The following is a 19,043-nucleotide window of genomic DNA, read 5'->3' on the forward strand; positions in this document are numbered from 1 at the left end:
GGAGATGGGTCCATGAGCGCTGACCTATGCTGGCTGCTCACTGCTCCTACAGGTTGTCCCAGCAGCATTGAACAAATTTCCCTACAGGGATGAATAAAGCCTACAATACCCTACATTGTCCAGTTTATCCAGTTTAGCGGCGAAGATCTGCCAGAAACTCTAAAAGCAATTGATCCTGAAGCGATATGGAGGCCACTGTGATGGAAAGTAAAGGCGCCATGCTCACTGGAAGGTCAAGTACGCACCAATTATATATTTTTTCTGATAAAAAGTTGCACCTTTAATGCACCTTTAAATTGATAAATATATAGACAAAAAATACATACATAAATAAATACATACATAAATAAATTATAATAATACAACTCAAAATATTTGCAGTCTTCCCAATGTTTTGCCTGTTCTACCCACCTCTGATGAAAGGTGCTTTACAAACACCTGCCCAGGTTTTCCGCTGCAGTTTTCAGCACCATGGAGAGCGACACGTGAAGGTTTCCGAATGAACTAAAATACAAGACAGTCAAACTAAATAACAAAGACATTTCTCCAGACTTATACAGATTCGACGTCACCGGGTCTCTGTCGTGCTTGATTTAATAGTTACAATCCGTTTTTCTGCCACTGGAAGTTACGTGTCCAACAGGTCGTGTCTCACTGGGGGACGCTGTCGGAGAGGCGGGCGGGACGACACAGGCAGGAACAGCCCCACAACACGGGACAGCAGCTGACAGGACGCACACTGGGACACACCGGCTTCACAAAGTGCTTTTGTCACTGAGCAACTCATCCACAGGCGGACTGGATGGCTGTCAACGAGGACGGTGTTTTCCTCAGGGCTAAACAGCGCGCGTTCAGCGGGCTGAGCGAAGGTAAACATTAGCATCTTTAGCACAAACTTCCAAGCTAACGCCTTTAGCCTCCGCCTCTCTCTCTCTCTGTGTCTCTCGCCCGACTGTTCACGCTGTGGCTGGTGTGTGAGGTCACTGACAGAACCTGGAGAAACGTACTCTTGATGCTTGTTTTGTCGTTTTGTGGGTGTATATAAACTTCCTGTGACACGGCGGCTAGCAGCAGGAGGCTATACGTGCTAGCGTGTTAGCAAGAGTTGTGACAGTTTGCGTAACAGGACTAACTCACCAGGGCAAATGAATGAGCTGCAGTCTTCTACTTATAGCAGCCCTATGACACATGAACAACACTCAAAACGTCTTAAACAGGTTCAGAAATAAGACTTTGAGTCGAAAATGTTTCTAATCTTTACACTGAGTAATGTTATATAACCCTAGAGCTTGAATAATGGAAACTCGCCTTTAGGTAATACCAATTAACCTCTTAACCCCCGCCCGAACCGAGCACATCGCCTCCTGTTCGGCCTCACCCAAACCTAAAAGCTTCTCGACTGGAGAGTGTGACGTCCTCATTTGAAAGCTAAGCTCTTTTGTCACATTTCTGAAGCATTCTTGTCGTGTTTTCGCCTCTTTTTTTTTGGTCATGTTTTTTGTCGATTTTTGTTGCTTTTTCATTGCTTTTTTTGTTGCTTTTTTTGCCCTGTTTTTGTCACCTCTTTGTCGCTTTTCCGGCACGTTTTTTTTGTTGCTCTTTTGTTGCGTTTTGTCCGCTTTTGTTGCTTTTTCATTGCTTTTCTTTGTTGCTTTTATGCCGTGTCTTCTCCACATTTTCGTCGCTTTTTGTGGCTTTTTTGTTGCCTTTTCAGCACTTTTTTGTCACTTTTTTGTTGCCTTTTCAGCACTTTTTTAAATTGCTCTTTTGATGCGTTTTTGTCACTTTTTTGTTGCATTTCCATAATTTTTTTTGTCACTTTTTCTTGCATTTTCATCTTCGTTTTCGTCTCTATTTCGATGCTTTTTGTTGTTGTTGTTGAAGCTTTTAGATTTGGACAAAGCCAAACTGGAGAAAATGCACTCGGTTCAGATGGTGGCAAGAGGTTAAGAAAAATTTCCACTAATAATAGGCTTATTCAGGCTATTTACATGAGAAAAAAACACAGTACTTGACTTAAGATTTCTTTAAAGTGATAGTCTGGAAGTCTACATGTATCACACATTTTACAAAATATTAAAACATCTCCCACCTGGTCTTGCATTTTGATGTAAAGTAAGTAATAATATATATACATTATTCTTTTTTGTAAGGTCCCTGCTTCCTGGATCTCAGCAACAAATCAGAGTCTCGTATCCTCCTGTGTTGACCAATGAGACGAGCTTTTCCTGTGAACCGGCCTGTAAGGTCCAATCAGGAGGGAGGGGGAGGTTCTTGATTGTTTGCTTTTGACAATTCCTGTTCCTGCTCTCTTCATTTTGCAAACTAAGAAGGGCTTTCTGGTTTACTTTAAAATTTCACTCTCCCCACTTTGCAAACTTACAGACTATCCCTTTAATCTGGATCAATACAAGGCTAAAATAGATTTAAACAAGTAAAATCCTGGCTAAAGCTGAACACTTTTAGTAAACTGTGTGTATTTTCGACTGCGTTTGTTAGATATGTGTAAATGTACGTGAAATGAAGGGCCTTTTTAATATATTTCAGCTTCTTGTGATATATTGCATGCATCCCCTAATATTGAGAGACAGTAATGATAAGGGCGCTGCCTTTATACTGTAAGAAATCATAGAGAAAAGGCTTATAGGTGCTTTACATATTCTGATTAATTTTTTTGGGTCATTGTGAATGGCCAATTTGTTGTTTTCAATGTGTGTTTTTTTTTTACATAAACTAATGCTATTTCAGGCGCCGATTATCAACTTCCGTCTCTTTTCCCAAACTCTTATAAAAAGGTGAATCTATGTGAGCGATAGCTGTAAAAAGCCTACACTCTCATTTACCACCGACTGGGCTTAAGAACCAGCTTCTACAAGAGGAGAAAAACTCCAAGGAAAAACTCCGGGGAAACATTTGAAACGTTGAGTATTTTATTATTGCGGCGGTAGCAGGCCCCTGGTGCTTTCATGTGAAATGATGATTAGTTTGGCTCTCAGCGTCTCCGCCTGCCACCTGAGAAATAGTTACATTTTATGTTTGAAGTTGTCCTCAGCTGGCGCGCGTGCTCGCGGGGCCTCAGCCGCTCTCCTGTCTGGGGAGCCTTTTGGACGCCTTCAAGTGTCATTTTCTCTGTCTCTGATGGATTCCACAGGTGGCTGCTGAGAGGTGTCGTCCTTGAAGAGAATGCAGTGAGTTTAAGGATGTTGATATTATATTTTGGGCTCTGTGTAAATGAAAGGATAAGCTGGGGAGGGAGGGGCTTAGAGTGAGATTGTGTGAATATTAGAAAGTGTAACTACTGGATATTTTTTTGTTTCTTGTTTTAGATCAATGTATTTCCTAACTACAAAGAGTAAGATAGCAATGAAGATGTGTTTGAGATTGTTACCTGTGTTACGGCCTTACGTTCCTTTTTGTATATTTTTGTTAGTGTGGCCTAAACCTGTCCGTTCCCTCCATGAAAACCTGGCTGTGAGAGCTCTGGCCTGCGATTGGAGGACTTGTTTCAGGCGTGGTTCTGGTTGGCTGCTCGTTCTTGGTCCTGATTGGTGGTGAGGTATCGGATCGCCTGGCCCCCAATCAAACACCTGCTGCAGCCATGCCTATAAAAGGCCACACCCAAGAACATTCGGGGCTGCTGGTCTTTGTGGCTAGTATGCCATTTTGTGTTGTGTCCCTTTGTGTAGTTAAGGATGCTGTGTGTCCAGGGACCACTCCTTCTTTTGTGTTGTGTTTAGTTTGTGTCACTTCTTGGAATGTTCACTTTAGTGGCGTGGAATCAAGTGACCCTCGTTGTTTAGTCATGACTTGGTTTTGGCCTCATTTTGATTTAGTTTGACTTACTTTGTTTTGGTTAACCTTTTTGTAAATACTGTAAATAGCCTTTGTTTTTGTCACTCCTTTGTGAAATTTACCGTTTACACTCCTTTTATTAAATTACAACTTTATTTATCCATTTTACATCTTGGTTTTTGTTACAACTTTCATCTAGCAGAGCCGGGTTGGAACACCTGCAAAAAGTCCCCCTCATTAAATAACAAAATAGCTTTTTTCCAGAGTGACTTTTAAAACCTGCTCACCATTATACATATAGGCAGCTCTGGTCTATAAGCCGCAGCTGTCCACTCTGTTCCAAGCACATTTGAGGCGCCATCAGCCAAAGGAAATACTGGAATTTTCTCTTTGTGTGCAGTCAAATTTTCCAAGAGAACGGTGGCCCACAGGTTCATTTACTTTTATTCACCTCTCAACCCACGCCTTCACAAAAATGCAACAAAAAGCCGACATAATTTCCCTCCATTTGAATGAGGATAAAAGTGAGGATATTTGATTTGGAGCAATGTTCTTGTAGACTCCGATTCCTTGTTCTTCGATAGCACTTTCAAATTTGATCAGCAGATCAACAGTGTGGTCAGAGCAAGTTTTTATCAACTACGTCTTTTAACCGAAGTAAAGCCTTTTTCTAAATCGCACCGACCTTGAAAGGACTATTCATGCTTTTATCAGTTCAAATAGAACTGCTGCAACGCACTTTATGTCGGTGTTTCCCCGTCATCTCCAACTGATGCAAAATGCAGCAGGACGTTTTTGAACAAACACACCCAGACGTCAGCACATCACCCCAGTCCTTTTCTCCCTCCACTGGCCCCCAGTATCTTTCAGGAATGATGATTTTAAAATGTAGCTTTTTTGTTTTTCAAGCCCTAAACGGCCTTGCTCCTCCTTATCTGTGAGACCTTCCGACTGTCCGCAACTCAGGTGTGAAGGTCCACAAACCAGAGCCTGCTGGAAGTTCCAAGACCCAAGTCTCAACACGGGGGTGATGGAATAAGCTGCCCCCCCGACATGCACCATCACTGACTCTGGCATTTTTAAAGCCCGGCTTAAAACCTATTTATTCAGACTGACTTTTAATACATAGTGATGTGGTGACATTTTATGTTTTTATCTGATTTGATTTTTTTGTTGTTTAGGTAATTGTTTTTATTCTTATTCTGTTTTTACCGTAAAGCACTTTGGTCACCTTGAGTGTTGTAAAGGGCTTTATAAATATTGATTGATAATGATTGATTGATTGATTGATTGATTGATTGATTGATTGATTGACAAAAAAGTAATTAAAAAGCAACAAAAAAGCGACCAAAACAAAACAAAAAAGTTACAAAAATGCAACAAAAACGTAATGACAAAGTGTCAACAACGCTAGAAAACATCTTAGATCAATTTTGTGGGTCATAGCTTCCAAATGAGGCCTTACACTGTGGCTGTGTGAGGCTGTAAACTCCTGTTCAAAAGCTGTTCAGAGGTTAAAGTGCGTTAAGAACTTTGATTATATTATTCTTTAAAGGCGCATGTGTTCAGTGAAGCCAAAGCGCTGCCGTACAGTGACTCCTCCTCAGGATCGAGGCCGTGTTTAGAACCTCCCTCCTCAGGATGTTACACAGCGCACACAGCCTCGGGAGCTCGGGAGTTTCCTAGTGTTGCTCTGAGCTGAGTTCATGGGGAATCTCTCAACACTGGTTTTTGATGCCTGTGCTTCGCTGGACCCTCCATAACATTTCAGCAGTGAGAGAATTAAACACATTTATTTTGCACTTGAAGCTACGTTAGCTATAGGGCGGGAGGGCATCCTGCTGCCCCGCCCCGGTGTGCTGTAAACACCAAAGACAGGTGGAGGAAGACAGCAATAGAGTTTCACATGACACAATATGACCATGTACAGCTCGTGCCTCACAGCTCGAAGGTCCCGGGTTCGATTCCCAACTGGACACCAGTTAACTTAACTTAATAATCTATAAAGTAGCTGCACGGTTTCGTAAGCCGCAAGGTTTAAAGGGAGGGAAAAAAGTAGCGGTTTATAGTCCGGAAATTACGATACATTGCAAACTTAACTTGACATACTACGCTAGAAATTGAAGTTATGTATTTTCAACATCATCCATCCATATTATCAGGTGCATTAATTTTGTGTAAATGCAGCTGAAAAGTTTTCCCATCTTTCTCTTTGGTTCCCTTCCCCTTGTTAGCCCGTCCAGATGGTCACAACCAACCAACCAGGGTCAAAGGGGAGTTTAGAGCTGGTGTCCTGTCTGGTTACTGGGCAGATGTTTAAACAACTGCTCCACTATCACCCTCAGTTCACGTTAAAAGTTTGCTTTAAAATGCGGGCTGTTCGAAAATAGCCCTTTTGTAGAGGGTGAGCAAATGGGCAAACAGGTACCGCTGTCTGAAACTACGTTCATAATCTTCCCGTTGGCTGTGAAACTTCAAAAAAGCCTTAGCCGTGTGCGAAGTCCTGGTTACGAGCGTCTGAAGCAGAAAGATCGTAATTATAAAAGTTGGCGCGTCGTCCCTCTTGGGTTCATAAATGTCAATTAGGCTGAAGGGGAGCTAGTGTATTGTTACGCCCGTGTTTCCCAGGAGCTTCAGAAAGTCTTTTTTCCCTCTCTCTCTCTGTCTCTGTTTCTCTCCCGTGTTTCTCAGGAGGATAGAATTCATCAGGGAGAGCGCTGCACACGGAGCATGTTAAACACAGAGTGAGCTGAGCTGGAGCTTTCGCCCGCAGTGAGAGCCGGGGCTGCTGCATACAGATACTTCCACTTGAACCGCACTTCTGCTTCCAGTTAGCTCACCGTCCACTTTGAATCGAAAACTAGTTCAGTCGGATTTAGCTTAGATTTGGAGACTTGAACCACTTTCAATCGACTACAGCGATCCCCAAATGAAAGGATTTTTGAGGAAAGTGATCAAAAGGGTCTTGTTGACGGACTTACTACAATTAATTTGTGCCTCGGCAATTTGAACACGAGTTGTCGATTGAGTTCGTTCTTCTAAACCAACTATTCCCAAAGTTCAGAGCAACTTCAATCACTTCTTTTTTTTTTTTTTTTTTTACAGTTTTTAACTCCCAATACTTGACAGCAAAAGTTTCAAATTGACATCCATGAATGTATTAATTTGTGTCCCCCAGGATCCTGCTTTGGGAATCAGTTTGGTCCAGCATCAGGAAAAGACTTGCTGAATAATAATGCGAAATCCTTAATCCTTAATTTACAATGTTGCAGTTGCTGCTCATGATTTCAGGCAGCAAAACAACTAAGAGTTTGGATCATTATTTATATGTGCGTAAATAATTCATTCCATTTTTTCACAAGAGTTCAGTGAAAAAAACCAACTCTCATTCATTATTAATACTTTCATATTTCCCTACAAACTGACTCTTTGTTTTGGTGTGAACTCCATTGTGTAGTATGAGAAATTCTTCCATTAACAATTTATGTCACATGTACAATAGCTCTTAGTTGTCCAGGGTTATTCCATCGTAACTAGGCCTGGGTACCGTTAAATGATACCAGTTTGGGATTGGAAAAAAGTTTTGGTAATACTGCTATGGAAAAAATGAAAGTGACGAAAGCGGGTATGGAATTTTTAAAATATCTTTACATCCAAGTGATGCTGTCGATCCAGGGACCACACTAAATTAAGTAACGTGGTTGTTTCAGCTCAAATAACTGATTCCCCCCCCCATTTTTGTCCATTCCGCCCTATTTTTATTTTCAGCCTAATGTTCCATTTATCTAAAAAACAAAAAACAAATATTTATTTTTTTTTGCCCCAATTTTTTCTTGTTTTCCTTTTTTCCCATTATTTTTTCAGCTATTTTATTACTATTATATTTATTTATTTATTCCCCCTATTTTCCCCAAGTATTCCCAATTTTTTCCACTTTTTTTTTTCTCCACAATTTTTCCTTATATCTTATTTTTCTCCAATATTTGCCCATTATTCCCCACGTTTCACACATTTCTTGACATTAAAAATGAACCGATGTTGTAAATTTGCAGATGCTTTTTTTTTATTGTTCTGTTTTCTGGTTCTATATGACAAATATTTTAGTAAAGGTATTAGAAAAAGTATTGTTCAGGTATCAGTATTGAACACCAAGTATCGTTAAAGTAGTAGTATTGAAAAGGTTTTAACGGCACCCAGTCCTAATCGTAGCAAAGGTAGCAAGTAAAAAGTCCAGTGGTTCTCAAACTGTGGCACTGATTATACCCCGGTACTGTAAATTTAGTCCCAACTTTGGAATACTTTTGTCTTCTATGATTTAGTTTTGTTCTTGAATCTAGCCAAAACAAGACTGAAATGGAAACTCATGACTAAAACTAGAACCATTGCGCACTTTTAAGTCTCCATGTGTCTTTGCAGTCAGATACATGGAGTCAACGCACTTTCCCTTCAAGGCCAAGCCGCGGAGCTAAACCAGATACGGACTGAGCTCTCTGGGACATATTTTTGCATAATACTGACTTTCAGGATTGTAAACAACAGCACACACATACCCCTCTCTAACCACGCCCCCCCTCGTTTCTGCGTCTGGCTGGTCATCTTTCCTGTTCCCAAGAAACAAATCTGCACATGATGTAATCCTTTCTTAGTTTTTATTGTTATCCACATTATACCTTTCATGTGAGCCTCTACTTTAATGATTAATGCAGTTGTGTGTTTCCGGGCCGACCTCACTGAGTCCATTCACAGGTCCTCGAGTTTTCTCCTGCGCTACAACCGGCCTTGTCCCGAAAACCCTTCCATCTGAAAGCCTGCCTCGATAATGAACATTTGATTATGTTGTAGTGCTCTCCTCACACGCGCCACTGGCCTTACGCAAAACAATCGCCATTCACGCTTCACAATGTAGCTTGTCGTTTGTTAATTATTGAGCGGCGGTTACTCATTGTACAGTATATTCCCCACAGGCCTTCAGTGCCCACATATAAACCCCACTCGGGCTCGTTGAGTCTGCTCCAAGAGTGGATGTAAGGCTTTCGCTTCAAAATGTGTTCTCGCGAATGACTAATGCCGAGCAGTGACACCTAATCTCTTCAGCTTTTACGTCTTTGTACTGTTCCGCACGCGCCTCGGCTCGAGATAAAAGTTTGTTCTGGAGCTAAATCTAAAGGGCATCTGTCGTCAATGCACATGGCATAAATGCAAGAGGTACTTTCAATAGATTCTACCTTTGTGCTTCAAGGTAATGGCTAAGAGACTCCGAAATAGTCGCTTTGAGTGGGACCATTTTCAACCGTCTTCTCTCTGTAAATGACAACCATTTGTGCAGGCTTTCGAGCTGGTGCTGAAGATTTTTAATACAAAAAATATATATTAAAAAATTCTAGGTTGTTCAAAACATTAATGACTAGTGTACCATGAGAAAGAGTAAAATAGAAAGTAAGACGTGAGAAACAGCACAGGTCTGTGGATACTGTTTATCAGAGCAGATCAACTTTTGGTTCAGAGAAAAGGCCTGTTATGGATTTTTCCTCTTTTGTGTGTTTTCCAGATGTGGAGGGCCACTGGAGGGGCCCCTTCTGTTTCATCCAGGCCGCGGACCCGCAGCTGGGGCTGATGAAGGCGTGGCGAGTGGGCGACTGCGAAGGAGGAGGAGACGAATGGGCCGAAGAAGTGGAGCTGACCAAACGGGCCGTGGAGGCGGTGAACCGGCTGCAGCCACGGCCCCGGTTCATGGTGCTGTGCGGAGACCTGGTCCACGCCATGCCAGGTGAGACGCACAGCAGCTGACGGCATGGAATGATCTTTTCTACCCTGCAAGGAAACATTAAAGCTATTAGAAATGTTAAGAATTTGACTTTGGCTTTTTGCAGAGCATGTTTGTCTCAGTTGTAGGTTTTGTTGCTAATACCACTATTATATCACATGTTTTTGAGTTAAGTAAGTACAAGCAAAGTAAGTACAAGCAAAGTCTCCTTTACAGGTATGTTCGGCACCTTGTGCTAATGAATATAGTTGGACGTCTTGTCGTCAGGTCAGAGTAAGTATATTTCAATCATGAGCAGTGTTGGCTAACGTTACTTTTAAAAGTAACGCGTAAAGTTAGCTTGTTTCTCCTCTGGAAAAGTAGCTTGTTGCGTTACTGCCAATGTCCGCTGGCTGCTCTGCTTTAAGACCACGACACTAGAGGCCGCCATTGCTCCGCCATTGCTGTACTACCTGCATATAGCCACTAGTCTCCTATTAGAAATCATTGCACTTTAGCCTGCCTGGTGCCTAATTTTTTTTAACTTTCTACAGTAAGATATTCCTCCTGTGATAACACTGGGTTACTTACAATTAAAGGAACCAGGCTGGTTTACGTAAGAAACATTTTAAAAATCTCGTACTAATGAGGGCCGGACCGTTAGCATTGGAGCGGCGCGAGCCACACGTTACGCAAGGGCGGAGTCTACAGTGAAGATCCCGCCCTTTTGCCCTTTTTAGGAACATGCTTCGTCAGAGCTGAGGAGGAGGAGCCTGTAAATCCGCCATGATTTCCCTCTCAAACATGGTCATTGTGGCATTCGGGGAGGAGTGAGGAGGAGTTTTCTATTATTTTTACAGTCTATGGTTACTGCGCTACTTTACAATGAAGGTAACGTGTTAGAGTACTTGCGTTACCAATAATAAACATCGATATATAGCCTTCATTTGTGTTGTGCTCCATTTCACAAAGCCCCCTTCGAAACAAATCTAGCCCACTCAAACAGCCAGACACCAGTAAATGAATTAATGATAGCACAATAAATTCACTTCACTAAGCTGTGTTTTGTATGCAGACACATGAGCAACAGGCAACAATAATGAGCATGAACAAAGTTTAGCTTTGTTCGCTATATGTACAGTAAACAGTTTGGCCGCATTACTACGTGCATTGAATTGGTAATAATAAACATACAACATACTCAGTTGATGTAGATTAATTCTACTGCTTTCCTCAACCAAATAAATCTGCGAAAAGACTGGCTAAAAGACTGTCAAATTACATTTAATTGCAAAACATCTTTTAATTTAGTATTCCATTTTAATTTTTTAATTTTTATTTTTTATCAGAACTCATTCCAAGTACTATTTGCAAACTTCATGCTCAGCTGTTGTATCTGTTGTTAAAAAAAAAGAGCCTGGACTTCTTCCTCTGACATTTCTCGTCTTCAGAGTTCCTGGCATATGCCGAAGTGTCGCCCCGTTATGATCTTGGACATAAACTCCCCAGATGTCAGTCGTATGATCCTTAACTATCTGAAGCACCTCTTTACACTCAGCCAAATCAAGCGGCGGCTGCTCTCCCGCGAGGCCCATTTTCGAGCGTCTGCCATGCCACATCCACTCATGCAGACGCCACGTGCTTGAAAGGACTCTCAAATTACACATAACGGCAAAGTGATTTCACGCAGTTTAGACCGCTCACCAGTCAAATGGTTTTACGGCGTGTTTATCTTCTGCTGCGTGAGTGGGAACGGCAGACAGAGCCATTTCCATTATGCTGCGTGTTATTGAAATGTGAGGCAGACAACAAAATGCGATCGAGTGGCAAATTACGCTGTCAATAAATCAAGTATCTTTCAAATTGAATGTTATGTAAAATACTAAATGTTTCCCCTTTTGATTCGCCCACCTCATGAAGACGGCAATCGATAACACATTCAAAGAAGTGGCTGAAGGCCCAACACCTGTTGTGTCTTCAGTGTTGTGGGTTCAAGTCCCAGCTCCAGCAATATCCCCTGAGCTTTCCTGTCTCATAAAAATCCATCATGTTCAGACACCGTTACAGCAAACACTAAGAACAGTTTAAAAACGAGATATCTGATTACTTTTGTCCTTTGTTGTTGAGCGGTATTTTGAGCCTTTGCTATGATTGGCTCAAACGAGATACACTTGGGCCAATCAGCAGCAAATATCGTAATTAAAAAATCCTGTAATATCTGTCTAGCTTTGGCCAGGTTAGAAAATTATTTAAAAAGAGACAAAGGCCTTTTTATTAATTGCCTCTGACATGCATTTCAAAATAAAAGCGTATGCTCTTATGCTTCTTTTGATTTTTGACCTATAGACTTTTTCAGATTTGAACCGTGTTAAAGATTGTTTTAAAATAAAAATAAAAAAGCAGCATCGCACACTCAAGTAGCCGATGTTCAAAGGTAAACAGTTGTGCCAATAAGTTTACACACAAGGGTGGATTTTGGTATTTTTGGCCATTGCTCAAAGAATATGAGTGAAAACACAGAAAACTTTTTTTTTTTTTTTACTCGTGGTCAGTGATGTTTGAAGCCATTTATTTTGAAAATAATGTGCATTTCAAATGACCATAACAAAATAAAACACCTAAATGACCCTGATCAAAAGTTTGCACACCCCTGTGTATTGCCCCTTTAACATCAATGACAGCTTGGTGTCTTTTGTGTTAGTTGTGGATGAGGTTTTTATTTTTTCTGATGGTTAAGCGGCCCATTCTTCTTGGCAAAAAGCCTCCAGTTCTTGTAAGTTCCTGGACTGTCATGCATGAACAGCGTGTTTGAGCTCTCCCCTCAGTGGTTCAATGATATTGAGGTCAGGAGACTGAGATGGACACTAACTGGACCTTCACTTTATTCTGCTGGAGCCACTGGCATCAGAGAAACACCTGCATATTTCACAATAGGTATGGTGGGACTATGATGATAGCCTGGGAGTACCAGCAGCCTGGGGTCCATGGCCAAAATCTTTGCATGGATTTGGGGACCAATCACAGAACGAGGAGGGACGGCAAGACGATGACGCGCTATTCGACATACAGAAGCTTGTAGTTTGTGTAGGGATAAAAAAAAAGAAAAAAGAGAAGTATTTATGGATCCAACATGACAGCGGCAGACGCGGCGCCATCTTTCGATCAAGCTTTAGACCGCGTTCTAAATAGTTTAGCTCTAAAGTTTACAGCGGATAAGTCACCGGATACGATGATACGATTGGCTATGGCTACATGCTAAAGAGTTAAATATGGAGATGTTTTGCTGATGCCAGTGGCTCCAGCAGAATAAAGTGAACAAATGTTATCATTGACTAATTATACCTTTGGACATCGACTACTTGAGTGTGTGCGAAGTTTTCCAACCTTTGGTGTGCGTTGCTCCTCTTTCCTCAAACATTGTTTCCTCGTCATCGTCAATAGCATATCTGCCGTAGTATTCTTCCCTCTTTCACACAGGTTTGTCTGACCCACTTTACTGATGCTGTCTTCTCGTCAGAAGTTGCTTTGTTCAGGATTTCCTCCATATCATGGTTGTACCCTATATGTCTGCTGTAATTAGTTTTGCTGTAATTTCTCATGTTTAATTGCAAGGATTCGTCCGTAATCTCGCTCTGACTGCAGAAGCTCATCAACATGAGCGCAGCTTTCTGTAAAAGGAATTTCTTTAAAGGGAATAAAACATGCTGGAAACATATTGATTAATATATTCTCTGCCGTCTTCTGAGATTAGCTCTAATCTAATTAATGCTCTCTGTGAAGAACATCAGCTTTGGGACGCTTCAATTACACAATATTTCGGCAGATTGTGCTGGGTTTCGAACATCCGTGTGCTCAGCTTCCCAGCCCGGAGTCGGTAAACAATGAGCTCTCCCATGACGGCGGCCGCTATTTATTTATGAAAAAGCCCGGGCCCTGTGGCTATTTCCAGGCAGCTTCACTTTCCCTGCACATGATTTCAGCTATTGATCAAAAACCGGCTAGACTCCCCATTTTTGAAAAACCGAGCGAGGAGCCAGCTGCTCGCTATTTAGGCGAAGCACGGACAGGTCGCTTGCTCCAGACTGTGCAGCTGGAAGCGGAAAAAAAAGAAAAAAGTTGTTGGCACACTTTATTGTGATATTTGTCTTTCCTTAACCACCGGGGAACCACCAAAGCCATGCTCTTTGACTAGTGGGTCCAAAGCATGAATTTGACACTTCATTTACAGCTTTCCCTTTTGCATAATGAATGGCTGCAGAAAGTTTTCAGACCAACTATTTAGTAAGGCGCTCAGTCGTGCAGGAGTTTGAGGAGTTGCGGACGTTTTGCCTCTCATCCGATAAGCTTTGCCGGCATGATCTTTGATTGACAGAGAGCGGAATACATACCTGTCCTGTAGGAGGGGTTTAACCTGTCGTGGTGTCATGGTAGAAGTTAAACCCCTCCTACTGGATCGGTGTTTTAACCTCTGTAACCCCCACCTAAACCGAGCACATTTTCTACAGTTTGGCTTGACCCAAATCGAAAAGCTTCTTGGAAAAAAGTGTCAAAATAGCGACAAAAAGGAGAATTAAAGAGTAACATAAAAGTGTCAAAAAGTGATGAAAAAGAACATGAAAAGGAGTGACGACAACAAGGAAGAAGATCTGTTAACATCAGTTTTACTAGGTCTTGGCTTTCAAATGAGGCGTCACACTGGCCTATACGCTACAAGTGCCAGTTGAGAAGCTTTAAGATTTGGGTGAAGCCGAACTGGAGAAAATGCACTCGGTTAAGGCAGGTGGTAAGAGGTTAAAGAAAGATCATTAGTGCTGATGAAGTTCCTTGGATGACAGGTGAAACATTTTAACACTTACACGGACAAGTACAATAAAACATTACATATTTTAAAAATGTCAGTATTCAATCCGTGTATGGTTCGTTCTTTGTTTTTTTCATTTCAAAATATAATTCAATGATCAAAATCATGTTGTATAAATCAATTAGTAAATCGAAAAAAAAAACAGACATCTATAAAACGGGCGTTTTTCTTAATTATTGATGTGTTGTTTCTATATTACCCCTCCTGGAACCGCCACCTTAACGTGGTGGAGGGGTTTGAGCAACCAACAGACCAACAGGCCCGGTTAGAACCATGAGCCTGTCCTCCCGTGGACCCACCACCTGCCATAGAGGCTGGTGCAATGTGATTTGGGCAGCTCCAACAGCTGCCCCCACGACCAGGCAACGGAAAAGTGGAAGAAAATGGATGGATGGGTCTTTCTATATTATTCTGAATTCATGAGACTAAACGGCTATCAGTGTAGCCTGCTGTGGAGCTGTGTGTCAGGGCGCACGGCATGGCATCTCCATCACTGACATAAAGCCCCATAAACTGCCCGCACACGGGTACCGAGGGTACAGGCTCCCCGGGGCCCATTCACACCAAACCAGAGGGGAAATATACCCGGCTATGGGTCAACCATGGGATCTGGACATGTCCTCCCCAAGTTGTCCACACAAAGCCCATGTGGAGATCTTCTCATTGTGCATATTTCACAAAGATTTTATGGAGAAATTTAGCCTCGAAGATAAGAAGACAAGCATTACAACACTTTTTGTTTCGGTGTTGACTGGTCAAATATTTGCGGAGACTTTCAAAATTTTGGATTGAAACTGAGCTATATGCAGTCTGTTGAATGGAGCTTATTCATGTGTGAGTTTAGTGGTTCAGAAATGTGTCAAATGGCTCAAATCTGAAGGTAGCCAGCCTCTGGTGGGCCTGATGTTCCTCACTGGCATGAGCCTACAACGACTTCATGACACAAAGTTTGCAAAACGCAAAGGTTTTCACTCCGGACGGGAGCCATGAGCGCGCAGCTCTTTGCGCAACACTGGACATACAGCTTTGCGCAGCAAGTCTTAAAGAACTGCTCCAGGCTGACCACAAAGTTGTGTTGAAGTCCAGAGCACCTGTGCATAACCCCTTAATTCAAGAGATAAGAAAGATTGACTAACTTTGTTTTCAAATTTAAAAAAAACAATAAAACAAACTCATTATTTGGATTTTCGAGACCCGTACACGGATTGAACTGCAGACCCATTCCTTTGCTCTCAGTACAAGAGCATTCATAAAAGTTTATTTCTGTCGTTGCCCTTGATACACAAAGGTAAGTCCTCTGTATGAGCCGACTGTGTCATTTTTTAAAAGAATAGAATATTTAATCACAGGGCTTGGAATACTTCCTGAACCCACCGTTATCTTTCCACCGAAGCTGCTTGAACCAGTAGTTACAAAGCGAGGAGTTGGCAGATCCCGGGCCTTCTCTTGTAAATCACATCTCGAAGCCACTGTTTGTTTTCCCTCCGCCAGTGTCCAATTGATTCAGTCTATCCATGTTACGCCGGGAGTTTGTCATATTAGATGTCTTGGAAGCAGGACAGCAAACCCACTCCTAATGCCACTGTGGCAGCTGGTCCCCCCCAATCCACCAGATGCTTCCGCCGCCGAGCCAGACAAATAGATTTTCTGGGGCCGCCCGCAAATAGCTGGCCGGGTAAACAATAACATCATCATTTCGCCGCTCCGTTTTATATTTTCCCACCTTGTTTGGAAGCGACAAGTGGTATTTGACACATGTCCGGGCGCTGCGTTTTCCTGCGGATGTGATTAAGAAGCCGCAAACACGAGAGGCAGCCAGTTCCACTCCTGTGAAGCATGTGTTTTTTTTTGTTTTTTGTTTTTTTTTCGGCAGCTTGGCATGGGATATTAGCAAAGGGGAGGGCGTTTTTTTTTTTAAGCCGCTGTAATGAAACGAGTGACCGCTATTTGTTGTTTTTTCCCCATGCCCATCTGTCTGATTTGATAACAAGCGAAGAAGAGGGAGCTGGCACGACTCTGACGGCAATACTATCGAGCAAAAAAAAAAAGAGCCGCGAGCCGCTAACTAAAGCAGACTACCCTTGCATGATAATTCAGGAAGCAGCAGCGGCAGCAAGAGAGAATGTGTCGACAAACAGAGCGGAATGATTTAAAAAAAAAAAAAAAAAAGGGTCTACTAATTCCGATTTTTCTGACAAGCGTTGCGAGTAGTTTCGCAGAGATAGGCACTGCTAAACTAATGCATGGATTCGACAAACCTCTCAGGGCATGTTTTTACATTACAGTGTGTTATTGCAGTCGTAAAAGGGCACAGTTTGAAGCTGAATGGATTTTATTTCCCCCCAGGCTAATAGCATGAGACTCCCCATTCTTATTTTTTGTGCACTAAGTAAGTCCCGCCTGCCAATTGTTGCTTTTTTTTCCTGAATTGGCTTGTGATTAGGCCTGCCCAGTTAATGATCAAAGAGAAATCTAATCGTCACAATTGTCAAAACACAATGGCAGTAATTAGTAAGGTGATATAAACAGCAAAAAACAACAAAAATATGTATTATGTAATGAAGCCTAGGTGTTAATTCAACCTGGTAGATTTATTTCGGCATCACCTACCTCCAGCCAATCATCGCCCTCGGTCCCGCTTTTAAGCCCCAGCAATCGTGGTTCGTTCGCTTCCCAGCTGTGCTGCGACCCACCTCCGCCCCGTCTCCGCCTCTTCCGTCTACGGCTTCTCCCTGCTGCATCTTCACGGGTCTTCCATACCACCACCAGTGTCCAGGCTCTGGGGGAAGACATCCATAACTCCAAGCTGTTCATCCATACTGACTTTCATACATCGACGTCTACCACCGGTGGACTGTTCGCCAAAAGTAATATACATGTCAATAAGTCTTCCTAATCGCTGCTTTTGTCTGTTTCAGTCTATCCAGGTTGAATTACGGAGTGAAATCCTCTGCAAGTAGTTTTAAAATGCCTCCATTTCTTGGAATCGTTTTTGCCGTTCATAATTAAGTCTTCTCTGAAATGTTAGTAATTGAACATGTGCACTGAGGAGGCAGCTTGCAGGCAGGCAGGAAATAGATCCAGTATATACAGCCGAGCCAAACCTGCCCAAATGCGGCAAAACTGAAGGAGCACTTTCTACTATTACTTGTCAACCGAAAACATGTGCAATAGGTTAATCGTCCAGCCTGGTGTCGCCCCAGTGGCATCAAAGGATGGGACAGATTTCCCCACGGGGACAGTAAAGTACACCTTTAAAGGGGGTGTATTATGCAAAATCGCTTTACATCATGTTATTATGTCATTCCCTCATTAAAAACATGCCTGAAGTGTTGCCTTGGCACATTCACATATTTTTAAAGCAATACTAAGTAACTCTTCCCCCTAGAGGCCATAAGCGCAACTGCAGGTGTAGTAGAAAGTTACGATTTTTTAACTTATTAATTGTCTTGGAGAGTAAATACTACGCCGACAGGAAAGGCGAAGGGAGAGAGGGTTACAGTGCATCCAATTATACAATGGAAATATTTTTTTTCACTCAAACTTTGCTGTAAATACTGTTTAAAGTGACGTTAGCCCGCAGTTAGCTTTGCCCGTTAGCATGTTAGCTTCTTCTTCGTGATTTCATTAGTGTGTATTGCTTTCTGGTCAGAGACACCAGGGGGAGATGAAAGACCCTCCAATCATCCCATAAACACTTGTATTACCCGCACAGGGACTACGAAAAGGATTTATTAAGGTAAACACGTTACTTAGTACTGCTTTAAGTAATCTGTAAAAACTCTGATGGTGGCCATTTTAGGGACAGGTTTGCCTGAGTCCTCCTAGGAACGCCCCCACCTCCTGGAGACGCCTCCGAGCTTTCGTCACCAGCCGAGTAACCAACCACTGCTCCTCAGCAGAACCCCCTCCCCACTGATGCCACAGACAGCGTGTGGAGGGGGCGTGTCGGAAAGGGTCAGAGGTTCTTAAAGAGACAGAGGCCTATTTCAAGACACTCACTACAGCCATTTTGAGAGAGCAATTTTATACAAGGCAGTTTTTCTAATTTACTGCATTTACAGACCAACAGAAGGTTTGGTCATCATTGTAGTGTGATATAGACTGGTGCTATGTGATTGAAAAAAGCATAATACCCCCTCTTTAAGGAACAGGCCATAGTTCTTCTATACTGAGATATGTTCTTACCTGAGCTTAGACGAGTTGATGCGTACCTGTCTTTGAGTCACGCGAAAAGAACAAAGGGGGGGTAACGCCTCATTCGAAAGACAAAACTCATCTAATCTTTTTTAGCATGTTTTCTTTGCTTTTAACATTTTTCTTTTCATGCTCCTGCTTTTTTTCTCTCCACTTCCTTTTCGTTAGCACAGTATGGCTATCCCGTCACATTCAAGTTCTAGCGTAATACATCCCCACAGGTTTTCCTCTGCTTGACCGAGCGCTTTGAATCTATTCGCTCACAGATTCTCGTGTAATTAAATCACATCGGAAGCGTATTCATGTTTAGAAGTGGAGCTTATTATGCGCAGGCGAGAACTCGTAAGCAAGCGCGAATGCCATCTGTACTACGTCCTTGGCCTCCTAAATTTCACTCAAGGCAAGCTATTCATATGCAGCACAGATTTGGCTTGGCTTAGTCATAGAGGA

The 19,043-nt window shown here is 42.3% G+C and overlaps 1 protein-coding gene across 1 annotated transcript in view; it reads left to right on the top strand.

Annotated features, from left to right (window-relative positions):
• The first annotated feature begins 721 nt into the window (after nucleotides 1-721).
• The window catches only part of cpped1 (calcineurin-like phosphoesterase domain containing 1), a 55,184-nt gene continuing 36,862 nt past the window's right edge, over nucleotides 722-19,043 (top strand). Inside the window, exons 1-2 of the mRNA XM_079577468.1 lie at nucleotides 722-869; nucleotides 9,341-9,559. Coding sequence (XP_079433594.1) covers nucleotides 803-869; nucleotides 9,341-9,559 — 286 coding nt within the window. The 5' untranslated portion in view covers nucleotides 722-802. The remainder of the gene's footprint in view (nucleotides 870-9,340; nucleotides 9,560-19,043) is intronic.

This window comes from Gobius niger (genome assembly GCF_951799975.1).
Source record: "Gobius niger genome assembly, chromosome: 19".
NCBI classification, from domain to species: domain Eukaryota; kingdom Metazoa; phylum Chordata; class Actinopteri; order Gobiiformes; family Gobiidae; genus Gobius; species Gobius niger.